The sequence below is a fragment of the Prunus dulcis genome, chromosome 5 (assembly GCF_902201215.1).
Source record: "Prunus dulcis chromosome 5, ALMONDv2, whole genome shotgun sequence".
In the NCBI taxonomy this organism is placed as follows: domain Eukaryota; kingdom Viridiplantae; phylum Streptophyta; class Magnoliopsida; order Rosales; family Rosaceae; genus Prunus; species Prunus dulcis.
Window position 1 is genome coordinate 8,188,549 of NC_047654.1, and position 19,457 is coordinate 8,208,005.

The window sequence follows — 19,457 nt, forward strand, 5'->3', positions numbered from 1 at the left end:
TTTACAGATTATAGATTTGTTTTTCGCCAAAGTTAGGACGTGGAATGTATTGTCCTCGTTGGTTGTGTTTTATTGTTAGGTATGTTGATCTATTGTTGCAAGAAAAAAATTTTAAATGTGTTTTTCATCTTATATTTTCCCCTTTTTTTAAATGAATTGTTTTTTTGATAAGAAAAAAAACAAAACAAAACAAGAGAACAAAGAACTTGTAACTTAAGTGATTATTCTTTACTTATGAACTCGAGATTCTAGATTCAATTTCTCCTTCCTCCAATATCTCTTGTATAAATAAAAGTTAAAAAATAGGACACAAGCAAAATAAAATTTTAAAAGAAATGAGATTAAGAAAAACAACAAGAATTCATTTAAAAACCAAGAACCAAAAAAAGAAAAAACCAACCACAACCACCAATCATGCCTAATCCTTAAATGACCTTGACGAGCAGTTGAAGATGATCAACCATTGACTGTCATAAAGGGGCCCATCCACGTGGCTCTCCATCTCATCTCCTACTGGTCAATCCCAAAATTAAATTTCGAAGAAATTCGAAAGAACAACCAGGACAAACAACCATACCAAATACACAGAAAATAATAATAATAAAAGGAATAATTATAGAAAAATAGGCAGAGAGATAGATCAATAAGATCAAATCGAATAATGGGTATGTGATATGGGAGGGTTTGAGCACAGAAACTAGCAATGAAAGGCGTCTACTCGGCGCCCGGAGATTACATCTACTTCAAGTCCCAGGTCCCTCTTCACAAGATCCCAGTACGTTCTGTTTACCTCCACTTCTCAATTACCCTTTCGATTTTTTTTTTCCTATTTCTTATGATTTTGTCCTTGAGTTTGATTCATTAGGTTCATTTTACAGCTGGGTTTTTAATTGTTCTGGGTTTAGTGTCACTTTTTTAAAATCAATTATAAAATAGTTGCTTATTTTGTGCGTAGTTCTGAAATTGTCAGCACTGTGGGACATGGGTTTTGTAAAGTTTGTGAATTTTGATGCGTGTGTTATTATTTTTCTCAATTGTGGGTTTTGCATGCGGAGCTTCTTGTGTATGTATCCCTTTCTTTTTTCAGCTATGAAGCTTTGTGCTTAATCAACTGTAGGGGTGCTGATAAGTAGCTGTATGTCTGTTTCTTATTATTTAATGAATGGAGTTTATATTGAAGTACTTTGTATGCAGATTGGCACAAAACAGTGGCGATACTATGATTTTGGCCCAAAAGCAGTACCTCCACTTATTTGTCTTCCCGGAACAGCAGGGACAGCTGATGTCTGCTACAAGCAGATCATGTCGTTGTCCATGAAGGTAGTTGGTTGGCTTTTATGTTTTCTTCATTGTATCTATCACAAAAGTCTTGGAAAAGCATGAAATACTTTGATCTTGATTTTCTTTTCCTTGGTACGCACTTAGATTTTAGTTTGAAGTTTTCATGGTCCATAGGACTTACATTTTGGCTGTTTAGTTGTTTTCTTTTTCCTGGAATCATTAACTTTCATGTAGTGGCGATGTTTTGGGGTGAAAATTTTGATTCTGGGCATATATTATATGAGAAATATTTTTATTCCCAGGATTGTGCTTCCCAAATGAGTAAGAAGAGTAAGAAGAAACAAGCTCACATATAGGTAAAACTGTTGGGCCTTGATTGTCTCAGCTGAGATTAACCACTATCAGATTATCACAGTTGTGACGTTGAATATACCAGTTAACTGTCCCTGTACTGATATATAACTTCTTATTCATGGAAGAAGGGAGCTCCTATACGTAGTTCATCTTACGTATGGGAATCTATGAGGAATATGTTTGACCTCTCCTACCATATGTACGAAATTCAGTTTTTTGGTTACTAATTTCCATTTTTTTCCTTCTGCATGTGGATGAGTTACTTCTTCAGCTAGACTTCAGACTTTATGTTTTGGTGTCTGTTGAATATGTTTGATCTCATATACTTGAAAATTTTCTTGTCTAGCTACTGGTTTCCTTTTGTTTCCTTTAAGTGGATAAGTCAGTTGTTCAACAGGACATTTAAGCCTTAACTTTTATTGTGTTGCCTTTACAGTTGTGCCTTGTAACTCTTCTCAAGTTCTACTTAATGAATTCATACATTAATATTAATAAATTTATAAAATTTGCAGGGTTATCGGGTGATTTCTGTTGATATTCCACGTGTATGGAATCATCATGAGTGGATCCAAGCATTTGAGAAATTCTTGGATGCTATCGATGTTCATCATGTAAGCACTCCATTTTTGGACAGTGTACTTTACTGATGCCATTATCATTCTAATTGGTCAGTATCTCTATTTGGTTGCACTAAAGGAATTGCTAATTTTCTTAAAGCACAAATAGCTTTTACATTCTAAATTGTAAATTTCTTTAGGAGCTACCCAAGTGCTACATATAGCTTTCAGTATGTGAATAATGACACTTTATCTGTACTTAATTATACTTTATGATATTTGAGTTCGAGAAAGATGCCCCTTCTAGTTATACTGTTAGCACTTGTTCGGTTAAGGTCCGACGCTTCACGAATCAACACTCTCCAGTGATATTGAGACTATCAGGCTACAGCTTATTTGCAAGATGGAAAATATCACATTCTGATTGCATTTTGTCCCATGCTCTCCTCTCACAGATGAACTATTAAGTAGTTCTCTGATTTCTAGCTTGTGGGTAGTTGGGTAGGATATGATTCCAGGTCTACATTAAAGATTTTCTCGGTGTCTAGGCCGCCATATAAGAGACAGATAACATTGTTGTTTCAGTAAATTTCTTACACTGCAATAATTTACACCGAATTATACATCAAGATCAATAAATTGCTTGTAGAGACAGTGCATTGATGTAAATAACTGATCCTCAAAGAAAAGCACTGTTCTGGCACCGTTATATTTTTTTATTTTTACTTTTAGATTAGATCATTGAATAATAGCTGATTTTCTGTAAATGGAATGCATATCCAAATGGATGAAATGTGATCAGAGATTATTGTGGGGAAAGATGAAACATGCTGTCCATGACAATTTAGATCAGTTACTTGAAGAATGTGCTTTGTAACAGTGAATATAGATGCTTGATATATAACTTGAACAAAGTGTGAGATTGTCTAATCGATATTAACACATCTTCTCATATTTGTGGTAGCAGTAGTTAATAATAACTTAGTACTTTTTTCAGTGATCTCATCAATCTCTTTCTAACAGATACATATTTATGGTACATCCCTTGGGGGCTTCTTGGCTCAACTTTTTGCTCAGCATCGTCCAAGACGAGTTCGATCATTGATACTATCAAACACATTTTTGGACACACGCAGTTTCTCTGCAGCAATGCCATGGGCTCCCATGTATGTTTGTTGTATTTGTACTTAAGCACTAATCAGTATAGATGGAGATAATCAGATATTTAGTACTTTGGTGGGTCCCATTACTTGGAACATTGATAAAACTACAAACATGCTGTTATTTTTTGTGAGAAATCCAAAAATGGATTAGATGGTAATTCTGTTAAGTTGTCTCACAAAAGGTTGGTGGTTAAGCTACTTCTGCATTGTATTGCACAGTGTGCTTCTTTATAAGTTCTTAGACCTTGCATTGACCTGGAAAGGGTTGTAATGGTCTTTGCTACTGCTTGATGTTTCTTGATTGGCTTTTTAGAGTTCATTTCTCTCTCTCTTTTTCCTCTTCTTTTTTTTGTTGTTGAAATAGTTATAAGGAACTTTAAAAAAACAAATGATGCTATGGTTGCTGGAATTAAGAATGACTCTTCTATTTGAGGAAGAGTGAATAGAAGAACTTTTCATGATAGTATCTTCCCTAGATTCATTAATTATATAATTTGACATCAATTAGATTCATGTCTTACCTTATAAATGTGCTGCTGATAACAATAAGGTGCACTCAGGCACACCAATTATGAAATCCCACATGATATTTCGCCTAAACTTCTTCCTTCCATCGACTCGTTTGCATTCCAATTAGAAAGAGGATCAACTTAAGGGATCATGTTTGTTGGAACTATTTATCCACCCTTCCTCGTGGCTAATTTTGTTCGATGTTAAAAAAAAATTATTTACCGCAAGGTTCTGCAGTGACTTCACTTTTTAAATAAAATGGGTTACGGGTGTGTGTGGGTTGAAACTGTTGATTGGATGTGATATAATGTTCCTTGGGATTTTGCATTCTCTTTTTATTGTTACAAGTTGTGTACTAGACTTATATAGTTTTTGGCTCAGAGTTCTTGAATTCGCTTCCAGTTTTCTTTTGTTTCTACCAAACAACTTGCCTGATTATGGTACTGTCTTATGCAGCGTTAGTTGGACCCCTTCTTTTTTGCTGAAAAGATATGTCTTGACCGGAATTCGTGATGGCCCCCATGAGCCATTTATTGCTGATTCGGTGGACTTCGTTGTTTCTCAGGTAGAGCCTGTGAAAGCCTTTACCATCTGCTCATTATGGCTGTCCTTATCCAAAAAGAACAAATTTTTTTTTTATAGAACCTGGATAGCAGTGCAAGCTGTTCTAATTTCTGACTCTAAACTGTGGTAAATCAGGTTGAAACGCTCTCAAGAGAAGACCTGGCCTCCAGGTTAACTTTAACAGCTGATGCTGCCTCAGTTGGACCTCTGTTGCTTACAGACTCATTCATTACTATAATGGATGTATGTATTCTGGATTTAATTTGGTCTACGTTGATGCATATGAATACACCAATTAAGTGTTTATCAAGTTTGATATACTAATAATGCCTCTAGAAACAAGTGTTTATTTAGGTATTGCATCCCTTGGATCTAACTTTATTCTAATTTCTTATTCTCTTTTAGCAACTTTTTCCAAAATTTTCACCACTTCACTAAAAAAATATTTCATTTTCTATATCTTTTTGGATGATCGTGCCAGTTTTATGCCAAATTCTGGGAGCAGCTTTACAAAGTCACCAGAAAGTTTTCATAGTTCAGCTCCCTTTTTAAGTGTGTGGATAACTTTTTTATATGCAAGTTCTTAGTATGGTTGTCACACTGCATTCATATCTCATATACAGCGAAAAAGCGGCTAACATGGCAAATCACTTGATAAATGTTGCTAGCATCTTCCCAACAATCTTTATAGGTTTGGAATTATTTGACTTCTTCATCCTAAGTTGATGGCTTTAGTTTTGCATGTCTGTTCATATGTCTGAATCCCTTCTGGACGTTTCTTGCAATACGAGTATTTCCATTACAAGACTCTTATCATTTAGCTAAGCTTAATAGGGAAGTTTAAAAGTCTAAGCTGACTGGTCAAAAAATTTCTTATCAACACATATACATGAAGACAAATGACTACAGTGCGATTCCTCAACAACTCAAAGATGAAGTGAGTGAGAGGTACCCTGGTGCAAGGCGAGCACAATTGAAGACGGGGGGAGATTTTCCATTCCTTTCACGGCCAGATGAAGTAAACTTACATCTTCAGGTAAATGGTATTTCCATTTTTCTTCTACGAATCTTTTGTTTATAATATTTGGTTTACTTCTTGTAGTAGATTTATGTATGATTAAAAGACCTTTATTCCAACTGGTGTTTGCAATGTGGTCAGCTACATCTAAGACGGGTTGGTGTGGAGGCTCGACCTGATTTGGTTCCAGGCATTCCAAAGGGGGGTAGTGGTGGGAGTTCTAGTGAAGAGAATGAGAAAAAAGATCCAGAAGATCCAGCCAAGGATGAAGATCCAGCCAACGATGATAGGGGAAGCTCAGACAATCCTTTGGCAGAAAGTCAGCTACCTCATGCTCCAGAAAGTTCACAATCTCATAGCTTGGATGACCAGCTTGTCAGCAATGCAATAGTTTGCGATTTCAGTAATGTAGACATGATGGTTTCTTTGCATTTGGGATTCTTGAAGAATCAGCATACTATACCCACTGAAACTGTTATGCGACTTTGTGCGGAAATAATTGCTCTTCATTTCCTTTCGTTTTATGTGGGATCATTGTACATTAGTTTGAACTGTAATCGGAGGGTCGGACAAGTCGTGTAAAGTGTCCTGACATTGTTGTTTCTTGCTTGTGTAATTGTTCAAAATTGAGTGCGAGTCTCATAGATTTTTCAGCACTTCTTTCTCGTCTTGCACCCTCTCCATTTTCAGTAGTTTGATTATTTGCTTTTGGGGGAATCTCATCTTCACAGGCAAAGGTTGAGCTTATATATTCCGGAGAGATTTGTACGGATTGGAATCCTCCGAAGAGGAAAATCTTGAAAGTCCTGAATGTAGGAGGTATTGCAAAATGTTGTTAGGATTGAAAGTGTTGATCCATTGAAATGCTCTGTTTTGCGCAATATTGTTCTATTTAGGAGTTGTAAGATCTCTCAGAAGTTACTCGCAAGCATATTAATTTTCTTGGTCCAATTGGTAACGATTGGTCTATGCTCAAACATAACTCTAGCATATTAGCTTTCTCTTCTATTTCTTTTTCTAAGCAAACTTGTGAATTGGGTTATGACTGAGTCCAAATCAACTTAAAGCCAAGCGCTTTTGTCATTCAGATTCATAACCAGCCTTTGCAGGATCTTAAAGCCTTGGAACCGCATTCAAAGCCATATAAGAAAGTTAGGCTTATATACAGTGATTTGTTGCAATTTTTGTTGGTGGCTTAAAGCAAGAGTGCTTTTTAAGTACATAGAAAAGTTCAAAGTTCCCAACGAGATCAAAGCTGAAGCAACCTACACCAACCAACACGAGGCGACTCTTTAAAGACACGACATCAATTTGTGATAACAAAAAACTGAGGGGGAAAATGGTATTCCCTAATCATATGAGCTATTGAGCCGAATAACATCAAGCCACGAAAACATTGCCCCTAACTACGTCACAATATCCCGACATTCTATGCATGCAATTTTTTTAGATGAACACCCGATCATTTGATTAATACCTCAAGTTTCAAATTGTGAATTGTTATTTGAAGGACCTTTTACATTTGTTTCCTGATTTCTAAGCTAACCATGCCATTCTCCAGGTAAAAGACTCACCTGCATAATCCTTCACTCTTCCAGTGCATCAAATATTCACATGCATTACATTCAAGGCATAGAATGTAGTAAACTAACACAGAAATCACTGCACCAGTTTCATGTGCCACATTCAGGTTGGTCGAGTCGAGTCATTCGAAAACATTCAAAACCAAGAGAAGTTTCTTCTAAACCATTAGTTAGGCAAGTTTCATTTGATTGTACGATCCTAATTGATAATCTGGCAAGAGAATGATACCAATGCCATCTTCACAAGGACAAACCTTCTACCAAATTGATCATGAACTCTAGAATAACCAAAGAAAGAACATCCAAGTTTTATCTGGGCAGAATCAGTCCACACAAAAAAACAAAAACCCCACTAAACCATAATGATGTGTCTAATTCTGTCATCAAAATATCTAATATGCAATAACAGTCCACATGCATAAAATAAATCCAGAACTGAGAATCTGCAGCACTAATGACTGACGTAAAACTCCATGCATCTAAGTCCTGTTACCAGAAAATTGTTTGAATTTGAGACATAAAGTGTACAAATGATGAAGGGTTGCCTCAAATGTTTCTCACTTGTCATTTGTTAGGCTTGACATGCAAATGCAATCCAAAAATCAAGAGCAATTCCCAACAGAAAACAAAGATTGAGCACAACCCACAAAATGATCTAGCAAATCCAGATTACATTCCATGAAACCATCAACACTTACATCCCAAACACCTTGAAATTTACCAGTACTGAGACAATTCAATTCATCACAAACAAAAACCAAAACAAACAAACCCTAAAATCATATCACCAAAAAAAGAAAAAGAAAAACATACATTAGCTCCAAATTACTTCCACAAACCACTTGATCAGTCAAAACACACCGTTTCGATTCTCACTTGGCCACCATTCTGGCAATGAAGTCCTCGTATTTGATCTTCCCATCGGACCCGACATCGACCTCCCGGATCCACTCGTCGAACTCGGATGGTTCCAATTTCTCGCCGATGCTGGTGAGGATATGCCGGAGCTCCGAGACCGAGACGAAGCCGGTGGAGTCCTTGTCGAGGACCTTGAAGGCGTCGCGGAGCTGGCGATCGAAGGGCTCGGGCTTCATGTGCTTGCCCATGAGGGCGAGGAAGCGAGGGAAGTCGAAGGGGGCCGTGAGCTTCTCCTCGGCGACTATGGATTTGAGTTGGGCCTGGGTCGGGTTGCCTCCGAGCGATCGCATTAGGATCCCCAGTTCCGAAGGAGCGATCTTGCCGTCGTTGTCGGTGTCGAAGAGAGTGAACGCCTCCTTCATTGACGATACTTGGTCGTCGCTCAGATCCTTGCCCATTTTTTCCGGGTTCGATTCGGGTTTTCGGGTCTCTCTCTGTGAAACTGGTTTGCTTCTCTTTGATTTGTCTCTCGGAGATGGAGAAATGGTGGAAGGGGCTTTCGGATTTTGAACAAAGGAGACGAAATAATTGGGCGAGCGCTACACGCGGCGTCGTTTTGTGAGATTAGACCAACTGAGTAATAATGTCGTTTTGACCGTTCAGGTCTTTTGCTCATCAAACAAAATTTTATTTTAAGATTTCATTTCTTTGGTACCATTCAAAACCAACTATTCGGACGTTTGTTTGTTGTTGTTGGTTTTTTTTTTGTTTTTTTTTTGTTTTTTTTTTATATAAGCGATATAGGGGGGAAATTGAACCTAACAACAACTCCACCCATAAGAGCTAAGTCTAGGATAAGGGCTGCCACTATTCATGTGAATAGTGGCAGCCAACTTAGACTTATCGGATTATTCTTGTACATAAGCTATTCTAATTGAAGTAAGAGATAATAGAATTCCTAATTTCATATGGATTAAACAACCTAATTCAATGCAAGCAGAACACTTGACAGATCCTTGATGGGCAAGACTTTCAAGTGATGCATATATATAGAGGTCCCTTCTCTAGCAACAAGGCAAGCACAATATAGCTCTCACCCCATCTAGAGAAACTGCTTAACAGAGTTGCATAGAGAAGAAGATCCTCTTAGAAGCCAAGATGTCTTACCAAGGTTAGTGTTAGTTATGAAAGCCTAGTATAGAATTACATTAATTTCATCCAATATCTTACTTTAAGCTTAATTTGACATATATGTAAATGTAATTAGAGAGCTTTCTTCTTGTGCATTTCTAGTTTAATATCATGTTGAAAAATGAAAAATTCATGCTTAAAAAATGAATTATGTTTCCATAGTTTATTCCCACATACCTAGCTTTCTTCTTGTACATTTATAGTTTGAGATCATGTTGAAAAATGAAAAAAATCATGCCAAAAAGATGAATTATGTGTCCCTAGTTTATCCCCACATACCTAGCATGACCGTTCAATAGTGCTAAGAATCTTTCTGGGTTCAATAGTTTATTCAATATATAATTAATCTTTGTTTGATGCACAAAACATATAATTAAACTAAGTAAATTGATTGGCCCTGTTTTTGCATCTTTTGGTTAAAAAAATGTACTGATATGGTACGATCCCCTTCTTTTGGACTTGTATGTCATTCAGTTGGGCCAATTCACAAAATGCCAAGATAAGATCTTTGAATATCTATTGGTGGCCCAAAGTAAATTTCAACAAAGTCTTTGAAAATCTCTGCAGCATTTGCTCATCTCATCCACCTAGTCATTCTGCCACATTTTTTTTTCCTAAAAAAATTCATATAACTCAAAAGATCCGTCTATATTCTAAGGCCTCATTTTTTAAGGAGGACAAAACTAGACTAGTAAAATATGGATATATTGTCTAACTTGAAAGATGATGGACGACTATTCATACGAGGTTGATAACTAAAACTTATTGCTCATAATCCTATCAATTTCAAGGAGAATCAGGAGAGATAAGTTTTAGTCATCAACCTAATATAGATAGTCCTCATTCTTCTTCCAAGTTAGACAACATATCCATATTATACATTCAATGCACATAAAATGCTGGCATTTTTCTAATTGTCTAGTCTCCTCCCTAACAACCCTCCTTGAAATAAATTTACCATGCACCATGTATTGATACAAGAATTTGAATTCCTTATTGAGAAGCTTCCATTTCTCATTCCCAAGTTTTATTTTTCCCCGTAAATCAAACGCAGCCAAGACCCAAGAATTCAAAACCAAATGTCCTTTTTTCTATCAAGGGTAGAAATGGAATTTGTCTGCCCTCTCCTTTTTCCATCTCATTAATCATGTCGCAAATCGCGGAGGAGTTTTGAATGCACTATCATAATACATACATCTCAATCAAACGAGACTATTTTCTTGGTAACAAGACAATGGTCACCACCTAGCCTAAAACTTTCTTTCTCTGCCATTTATAATTTATATGGGACAAGGCTAAGTGGATGTTAAAAGGTTACATCATTGAAAGTGACGGTGCGAGAAAGGAAAAAAGAACTTTGCAATTGGCATCCATGTTCAAAGATCTAAACCTACTCGAGTATACTTTGGGTCATGAATTTTTTTAAAAATTCATTCTTTCGTTCATGATTGAAGAAATAAATGACACCGTCCATTTTTAAAATTGTATGGATATAAAAGAAAAAAGTCTGTTTTTTAAAAAATAAAAAAGAAGATGATCGAAGATGATGTCTTCATCAGTCCAACGGGATGAGTGCTACAGATTTGTCGTGTTGTACTTTTATAGGTTTTATATTAAATTGAACTCTGATCACACTTTTTGTATGTGCTATCTATAATCTATGATTAAATAGTATCCAAGGTTAATTGAACAGAAATTTATTTGTCCTAACACTATTGAAAAGTATAAATTATCTGTTTGCTGGGACCTAGAGTACCATGTTATCACCTAAGTTGAAAAGAAATTTTGGATTTATATTGACAACACTATGCAATAATGTGTTGTGTAGAAGAAAATTTAATAATAATTACGTCAACCTATCGTTTTAATTTCGTCATTTAAAATAGTTTGATTTAATTTATTAACGAATCGACGAGATTTGTACTCAGAATTTCTTTCAACAAAGTACAAATAAAATGGGCATGATAAGTGTTTTTTGAATCCACCAATGACTCATTAGACCATGACCCCAAGCCAAGTGCAAAAATCATGTTGTGTGAATTAGGTTTCCGATTCATTTGACTATTGAGGCAGTGAGCACAAGACTATTCAAATTGGAAAAGAACGTCAGTCCACCGACCAGACTATCTTTATTATTTAATTCCAAGTCGCTCAAGCAAGAATATTTAAAATAGAAATGGAACAAGGACCAGCTCACCAAGAACCTAAGTCCAAAAGGACAATGTACCAATGATTGCTTTATGTTTTGAAATTGGAGGTAGCTCAAAATTAGTAACTTGTTCGCATTTTAGCCCGGGAAAGACTTGGACGTGTGGAAAGAACTTTCATGTGATAATGTGAGATTGCCATTCCTACAATAGCATGATCATGATGACATTAGGTTATTGTAATCCCTCAAATATAACTCGATTTGGATTTTTATTCTTAAATTTTAATAATGATTGTTTTGGCCTTTAAATTGTGTTTCTCGTTGCACTATTGATTATTTTGTGAAGTCTGCCTATTTTATTGTCTAAAATGGTCACATGTCAAGTACATGATTTAATTTATAATGTCAAACAACACATGCTACCGCTTGTGGTTGAGAGAGTAGGCTACTTCGTAGTTGAAGACTAAAATGCTCATTGAATGTAGAGAGACTCGCCTAATCCTCTAAGACATAGCCCGCTTTTTGTACTTGTTCCATCATTCTCTTCGAATAAAATGCTATGCCTTTTGACTCCAAAAAAAAAAAAAAACAACATATGGTAAGTGCTAACTAGACAACGTCTGCTGTTAAATACTCTAAATAATCTTCATTATCACTCATCATGCTTAATGCATACCTTGTTTATTTCCTTAACTTTAATTTCTTATTTGGTTAATTGCTTAACTTCCTAATTTTCTCCATTGATTGTATTATTTGACTTTCATAATTTTCTCCATGGATTGTTTTCCCAAAAAGAAAAAGTTACCTTTCTTAAATTCATTATGCTCCCTTGAATAAATATTCCGAATGAATTCTTCGTTCTTCGAATTACCATCTGCAAATCACTGAAGCTTTTCTGCATAGAAATGTGGGTTCACAGACAAAATGATCTACCTTTCTTCAAATCTACGATAGAGAATGCGCCAATCGTCAAAGCCATCAAGGACAACTGTAAAAAATAAATCTAATCCCAAATCCAAATGTGAAACTGTCAGCAACTCAAAAAGTTGCGGTCATTGTACTCTATGTTTGAAAAAACTGCATCTGCCTTTCTGTTCTTCCTCCTCTCCTTTTCTCTCTCCTTGTCCACTTAACATCAGTTCTCGACAGAGAAATACATTAGCTGACAAAAAAGATACACAGGGCTTCCACCGACTTTTAGAAACAAAGACATGGGTTTCTCTCAATGAGCACCAAGGAGCAGGAATTTCAGAGCAAGACTGAGTTTTGACCCAAGATCACAAATGGGTTTGATTCAGTTTCTCGTCTCTCTGTTTATTTTGCTCGCATTTTCTCTCCCACCACATGTTCGTGGAAACGCGGAGCTTGAAGCTCTGATGAAGTTGAAGTCCTCTCTGGACCCGGAAGACAGGCTTTTGAAGTCATGGACCAAAGAAGGGGACCCTTGTAGTGGCTTGTTCGAAGGCGTAGCGTGCAATGAGCACCGCAAAGTTGCCAATATTTCCTTGCAGGGGAAGGGTCTCTATGGTGAGGTCTCACCAGCAGTGGCTGAGCTCAAATGCTTGTCGGGTCTGTATCTGCACTACAACAACTTGTCAGGAGAGATTCCCAAAGAGATTTCGTATCTCACCGAACTCAATGATCTCTATCTCAACGTCAATAATCTCTCTGGGGGCATACCTTCTGAGATTGGGGACATGACTAGTCTTCAAGGTTGGTAATTTTCTTCGGATCAAATGTTCAGTTTCTGGAGAAAAGTACATTTTCTTGTCTTTCTGGTGGCCTTTTTTGGTTTATTGGTATAATTGGATGATTACTGTCTAAGATAGCTGATTGTACTAGTGAAAGCTCCGATTTTTCGTGGAAAAGTAGTTTAATTTCGTGATTTGAATTAGCATAACTGGCTCCTTTTTGTATCATATTTGCTACTGCTGTCCAAACAAATGAAGATCACTGTTTCCTGTTTTTCTTCCTGTTGTAAAGATGCATTTAGTTTGCTATATAGTTATATGGCCATGATATAGCTCAGTCCATGCTCTTGGATTTATGTCATTTTGTGTTTCATTTCCGATTGTTCATTTAACATTATTGGCGTTCCTGGCTTTAATCCCCGTATATAATTTTCTTTCTCGTTGTCTGTTTGGTTTTTGCAGTTTTACAGCTGTGTTGTAACCAGCTGACGGGAAATATACCTACACAGATGGGATTTTTAAAGAGGCTAAGTGTTCTTGCTTTGCAGCACAACAAGCTAACTGGTCAAATTCCTGCAAGCTTGGGGGACTTGAGGATGCTTAAAAGGCTTGATTTGAGCTTCAATAAGTTCTTCGGTACAATTCCTGCAAAACTAGCCAGTGTTCCATCTTTGGAAGTCCTAGATATTCAAAGCAATTCTTTGTCTGGAGTTGCCCCTCTTGGTATGCCTACTTATTCAATCCTCACTTATTTCCATGAATTGTTTGATATTTCAATTTTCTTTCCTTGGAATTTACTGTGCATTTTTTTTTAACCCATTCTGATTACATCTTTCACTACTTTAAAATGGAAGATTTGAAAAGATTAAAAGAAAGATTCCAGTGCAAGAACAACCCACACCTATGTGGAGTTGGGTTTTCTACATTGAGAGCTTGCACAGCTTTTGACATGGACAAGGTGAATGTCGACGGACTACCACTTGGACCACACATAACTGATTCTCCTCCAAAAGCCAACCCTAAGCCTGCAGATTTCAAAGCACCTTGCAGCCAGACCCATTGCACAAAGTCGACCAAACTTCCACAAGCTGCAGTTGTTGCAGGAGTTATTTCCCTCTCTGTTACTTTGGGGGCGGCAGTATTTCTGGCCCTTATCCGTTACAGGCGTCACAAACAAAAGGTTAGCAATACATCAGATCCTTCTGATGGTCGGCTTAGTACTGATCAGGCCAAGGATTTCTATAGGAAAACTGCGTCTCCACTTGTGAGTCTTGAGTACTCTAATGGATGGGATCCATTGGCTGATGGTCGAAATGGCATTGCTTTCTCCCAGGAGTATCTGAGTAAGTATTGGTTCAACATGGAAGATGTAGAGTCTGCAACACAGTACTTCTCTGAGGTGAATTTATTGGGGAGGAGCAAGTTCTGTTCTGTTTACAAAGGAGTTCTAAGAGATGGTTCTCTTGTGGCTGTTAGGATTATTAATGTGACCAGCTGCAAGTCTGAAGAAGCTGAATTTGTGAAGGGACTAGACTTATTATTTTCACTGAGGCATGAAAATGTTGTCAAGCTGAAAGGCTTCTGCTGCTCTAGGGGCAGGGGTGAATGTTTTCTTATCTATGATTTCATTCCCATGGGAAACCTCTCTCAGTATCTTGATGTAGAAGATGAAAGGAACCAAGTCCTTGAGTGGTCCAATAGAGTCTCTATCGTCAACGGCATTGCAAAAGGTAATTTATCTTCATTGAAATTTTCTCTTCATCATTTAACTTCCTCAATCCCTGCCACACTGCTCCTGTTTGTTCATTTTTAGCTTCGATGCACAAGCCACTTGAAACAAATTTTAGTTTGCACTGGTTCCTTTCTGATTTTAATTTTGTTCCAAATAGACTAAATTTTTTCTTTATTCTCTTCCGTTTCTCTTCAAGACCCTTGAAAATTAACACCCAAAATCCCTTGAAAATTGAGTTACAAGGCTTAGTTTGAGGGTCCAAGATCTGTTTCTGTGAGTACACATTCCAGTATGTTTATTCTGATATTGGTTTTTCTTTTCCGACCAGGTATTGGGTATTTACATAGCAGTGAGACAGACAAACCTGCCATAATTCACCAAAACATATCTGTTGAGAAGGTTCTCATTGATCACCATTTTAACCCATATATTTCGGACCCTGGCCTTCCTAAGCTGCTAGCTGATGATGTTGTCTTCTCCACTCTGAAAATAAGTGCTGCCATGGGATACCTAGCTCCTGAATACATCACTACTGGTCGTTTCACTGAGAAAAGTGATGTATATGCATTTGGAGTCATTGTCCTCCAAGTTTTATCCGGAAAACTACAACTCAGTAGTTCAATGCGATTGGCTGCAGAAGCATGCAGATACGAAGAATTTATCGATACCAACCTGAAAGGGAAATTCTCAGAATCTGAAGCAGCTGCACTGGCAAAAATCGCGCTTGTATGCACCCACGAGCTTCCCGACCACAGGCCAACAATGCAGGAAGTAATTCTGGAGCTGAGTAACCTTAGAGCCAATTCCTGATGCCCCACTTCTAAGTTCCATATGTGGAAGAAACTGCTGCAGATTATGACCTGGGAAGTGAGGCCTCGATCGAGCTTCACCTGTCAAAGTACAGCTGAATGAGCATGTGAACGTTTTATCAGCTTCCTCTAAATTGAATATGGTGGAAAGTAAATTTCTGGGGTACAAGTCTTCCCTGCAATTATCGTAAACTATATTTAGATATGTGAAAAGCCGGCACCAGCCATCTTGGAGATGGTCCAGAGAATAAGATTAGTTATTACATCTGTGAAACATCTTTCCCTTAGTTTCTCATACATTTTAGGGATGTCTCTGCATCTGTTAGCCCTCGTGTCTGATGCTGATTGCACGATTAGTCATGTATAATTTGTTTAGTTAGACGATAACAAATATAAGCTGCTTAAGCTACTAATTATGCAATGGATTGTCATGCTTAATTATGCGATGGATTGTCATGGTTTCCTCAAAGTGAGTTAGAAATCAACTCAACTTTTGGCATAACTGTCTTAAAACGCCTTTTGTTCTATCAATGGGAAAACTAGATATACAACATCATCTTTCTCGAAACACATTACTGTATTTTCTTTCTTTATTTTCTTTCAACAACAAAAAAAACAAATGTATAAATGAATGTATGCAAATACATCATTGTCAACACAGAGACAGTATAAATGAATGTATGGAAATACATCATTGTCAACACAGAGACAATATCATTCTAAACAGCTGCACTTTGATGTTGAGGTTCTTGAAGCCATTCAGCAGGCCACCAATGTGGTCTAAGAGACTCAACCTTCATATCTTTCTGTCCTTGTATTTTCAATGTATTTGATCCCTTGAAGGCTTCGTCCAAACGCAAGACACCCAGCCCACGACAACCAAGTTGAGTGGTGATGGTACCAACCTTCTTTTCGGATACACTATCAATCACTTCGGAACCCGGGGCAACTTTCTGCTCCGCTTCTGAAAGAACAGAAAGGTTAAGTTGGGATATACTGAACAAATAAAAGCATGAAAGTTCACTAAGAAGGTGGAGTACCTTCTCCACTTTCCTTCACAAATCTTAAAGGAAGCAAGCGCTTGCGAATCACCCCTCGGTGGTGTGTGCGAGCTACAAGCTCTTGGCCCACATAACACCCTTTGTCAAAGCTAATTGCATTGAGACCCACCAGATTATATTCAAGAGGAATTGCCTCACCTAGACACGGTAATAACAACTTCAGACTTGCTTTAAACAGAACAAGAAGCAGGATATGGGAAAACACAAGCATACCAGTAAAATATAGAGACTTGATATTCTAGACAACTCCAGGACACAATAGAACCACTGAAGCAAAATAACTTGTCATCAACACTGAAAAAGTTTTTCAAAAATTTACCAAGTAAATTGAGAACAAAAGAATATTGTATTGTAACATAGATGGTCTGCAAATCCTGAAAAGCCAACGTATACCATCAAAGAGGAAGTAAAGATGCACCTTTTGGGATCTCAGTTGAGCCTTCTGCAACTCCGTTCTCTATTCTCCATAGAAAGTAATTCTGCTCATCTGTTTCTTTGTCAGCTTCAACCAAAGGTGCTGCAATAAAAATAAACATATGCAGCTTAATCAACAAGGAGGTTTGGGAAGCTGTAAACACATTCAAAGCTCAAATGTAGCAAAGGGTTAAAACTCACGTGTAGTATTAGATGGGAAGATCCCCCTAAAACCAAGGCAATCCAATCTAGGATCCTTAAACCACTGCCATCCAAGAGGACCCCCATGTGAAGCTGACATTCCTGCAGGATCAACACCAGCACCCCAGCCAACACTAGCAGCCTCCGGTTCTTCCACAGAGGAGGATTTTTCGGAGAGGTTTCCCCCAAAACGCTGCCAGCAATATAACTCTTCTGCCATATTCTCGATATCAACCTTAGACCTCAAACGATATCTGCCAAGGAAAAAATAATAATAATAATAAGGAAACAGAAGCCAACCCGTATTACAAAATTCAGAGTAACACAAAGGAAAGGAGACATTTGCTTCTCAAAGCAATCTTGAAGACTTGGTCAGTCTAATTTCTGAAAAAAGGCAGACATGGGAGGGTAAAAATACAGAGACATTAAACCACTTATTTCTAAACCATTTAAGCAAGACTAAGCAACAGCAGCGTCCCTACATAGCATGAGATGCACAAATGGCATTGCTTATTTGTTACTTAATCAGTTACTAATGTTCACATATAGAGCATGTAGCAAGAGACTACAAAAACTTGATAATGAAGAAACCACAACTGGTGGTAAACCCTCTTGACAGAGTTTCCTTAGTTACAGAAGCAAGGTTGAAGACAAAAGAAATGATCCATTAATAGCACATTTCAATCAAAATTTTAATTTCCTAACCCCCAAAATATGAAAACTTGAAAACTTATACAAAACCCAACAGTGAAAAGAAAAGGCGTTTTCAAACAAAACCAACATCAAAGTTAGCGCCATTAAGAGAAGGAAAGCTAGAGAGAATGTGATGGGCAAATAACTCACTTCTTCAAGGTGCTCAAGAGCTCATCCAAAACCGAAGCATCCACGTCCGCAAAGAGCTCCAACGCTTCATCTGGGTCGGGCCCGGGTCCCGACCCGGTCTTATCAAGCTTGGTATCGGGCCTGGGCGGGGCGTACAAGAAGAAATCGTACAGGAACCTCCCCTGGGGGGTCAACAGCGCGGCGTACATGGGCGCTTCCGACGCAGTGGGCAAATTGGGCGTGGGCAAAGTCGAGGTCTTTTCACCCACGGCCTCACCGAACCTCCGTACATCGTTGGTCAACAGACCCTGAAGAAACTTGACCGTGTCTGGACCTCGGAACCGGACCACCGCCCGGGATTTGAGGACCGAAGCCACGGGCCCAGCATTATCGAACTGGGTTTTGTCGTGGATGGCTCTGTAACTGGAGGAAATGGATTTGGGGAACCGCAGGGAGAGCTTGAAACGGTGCATTCTTCGTCTGTGTAAGTCTGGGTGGCTCTGGAGAAGGAGCTCTGACGATGATGAAGGAGGGAGCTACGCTGGTGGTGGTGCCGCGTGTGCTTGTAGGCGTACTGGGCTTTTACCACGTGTACTTTTAGGCGGTTGTTTGTAATTTAAGGTGGTGATTTGTATGTGTTCGATGAAAGTCCTGAATGAGCCAAAAGTGATGTTTGCAGGATAGGTGCCGTGGCAGATGGAGGGTGCTGGATTATTGACGTGGAGTGGGAAAGAAGATGGATCACATTTAAAGGGTTTTGGGTTTTAGAGTGAGACAGATAAAGGTCTATGGTGGTGCTCAGGATAACTGGGCTGTAAGATTAGTCCCAAAAAGTTAAACCCCTGTTCAAACTGGGCTTCTTTAGGATTATTCTTTAGACCTCATTTTTCAAGCCCATGGTTTTTATTTATTTATTTATATTAAAACAAGCGATATTGGAGGGAGAGCCAAACCTAAGCCCCTGAATATAAAAGTAAATATTATTAATCACTTGAACTATAAGACCTTGCTGTATCGATCATATTTAGAAGGAAAAAAGAAGAAGATGTATTTGGAAGCATATCAAGCTGCGATCATGTTTTATGTGCGACCATGTATGTAATGTGCATGGTGGACTCGTATTTTGAGGAATGGATATCGATTTCCTAGCAGATGACTTGGATGATAATCAGTGCTAACTCATGCATTCATGGACCAAAATCTATATGGAATATGAGTTGTATTTAATACCTCTAAGAAATATGATTATAGTTTGACTGATTAATATATTTTTCTTTTTGAGAAAGATCCTTTATTCAAAACCATAGAAGCAAGATAAGATCATATAAGCCTAAAACGGTCAACTCATAATTCAAACGTGACAAAATATGAAATAAGTGTCATCTCTGAAGAAAAAAAGGAGAATGTTATGCGTGAGAGCAAGGAGGGAATTATGAATTTTTTAACAGGTGTGAGCTAGTTAAAGGGTTAGAGTAAAATCTAATGAACATTTTTTTTTT

The 19,457-nt window shown here is 37.8% G+C and overlaps 4 protein-coding genes across 7 annotated transcripts; 2 read left to right on the top strand and 2 right to left on the bottom strand.

Annotated features, from left to right (window-relative positions):
- The first annotated feature begins 462 nt into the window (after window positions 1–462).
- On the top strand, window positions 463–6,328 carry LOC117627759 (maspardin). Its single transcript, XM_034359990.1, has 8 exons — window positions 463–775; window positions 1,195–1,320; window positions 2,148–2,246; window positions 3,216–3,358; window positions 4,322–4,430; window positions 4,565–4,672; window positions 5,325–5,465; window positions 5,589–6,328. Exons 1-8 carry the CDS (start codon window positions 704–706, stop codon window positions 6,027–6,029), a joined length of 1,239 nt encoding a protein of 412 aa, XP_034215881.1. The 5' UTR covers window positions 463–703; the 3' UTR covers window positions 6,030–6,328.
- Window positions 6,329–7,651: 1,323 nt separating this feature from the next.
- Window positions 7,652–8,604, bottom strand: LOC117628356 (probable calcium-binding protein CML13). The gene has a single exon (XM_034360784.1). It carries the CDS (start codon window positions 8,344–8,346, stop codon window positions 7,903–7,905), a length of 444 nt encoding a protein of 147 aa, XP_034216675.1. The 5' UTR covers window positions 8,347–8,604; the 3' UTR covers window positions 7,652–7,902.
- A 3,394-nt stretch (window positions 8,605–11,998) lies between these two features.
- LOC117627426 (LRR receptor-like serine/threonine-protein kinase GSO2) lies at window positions 11,999–15,904 on the top strand. The gene is made up of 4 exons (XM_034359525.1): window positions 11,999–12,941; window positions 13,382–13,642; window positions 13,774–14,649; window positions 14,980–15,904. The coding sequence occupies exons 1-4, from the start codon at window positions 12,512–12,514 to the stop codon at window positions 15,459–15,461; spliced, it is 2,049 nt and encodes a 682-aa protein (XP_034215416.1). The 5' UTR covers window positions 11,999–12,511; the 3' UTR covers window positions 15,462–15,904.
- A 59-nt stretch (window positions 15,905–15,963) lies between these two features.
- LOC117627427 (putative transferase At4g12130, mitochondrial) lies at window positions 15,964–18,680 on the bottom strand. 4 transcript variants are annotated; one of them, XM_034359527.1, is made up of 6 exons: window positions 17,980–18,680; window positions 17,137–17,390; window positions 16,940–17,038; window positions 16,501–16,659; window positions 16,139–16,424; window positions 16,019–16,093 (listed from the first exon to the last, which is right to left on the bottom strand). In XM_034359527.1, the coding sequence occupies exons 1-5, from the start codon at window positions 18,429–18,431 to the stop codon at window positions 16,180–16,182; spliced, it is 1,209 nt and encodes a 402-aa protein (XP_034215418.1). In that variant the 5' UTR covers window positions 18,432–18,680; the 3' UTR covers window positions 16,019–16,093; window positions 16,139–16,179. The 4 variants fall into 4 exon arrangements, with proteins under 4 accessions (XP_034215421.1, XP_034215419.1, XP_034215417.1 ...); XM_034359530.1 differs by having other exon boundaries at window positions 15,964–16,418; XM_034359528.1 differs by having other exon boundaries at window positions 15,964–16,421.
- Window positions 18,681–19,457: the final 777 nt, after the last annotated feature.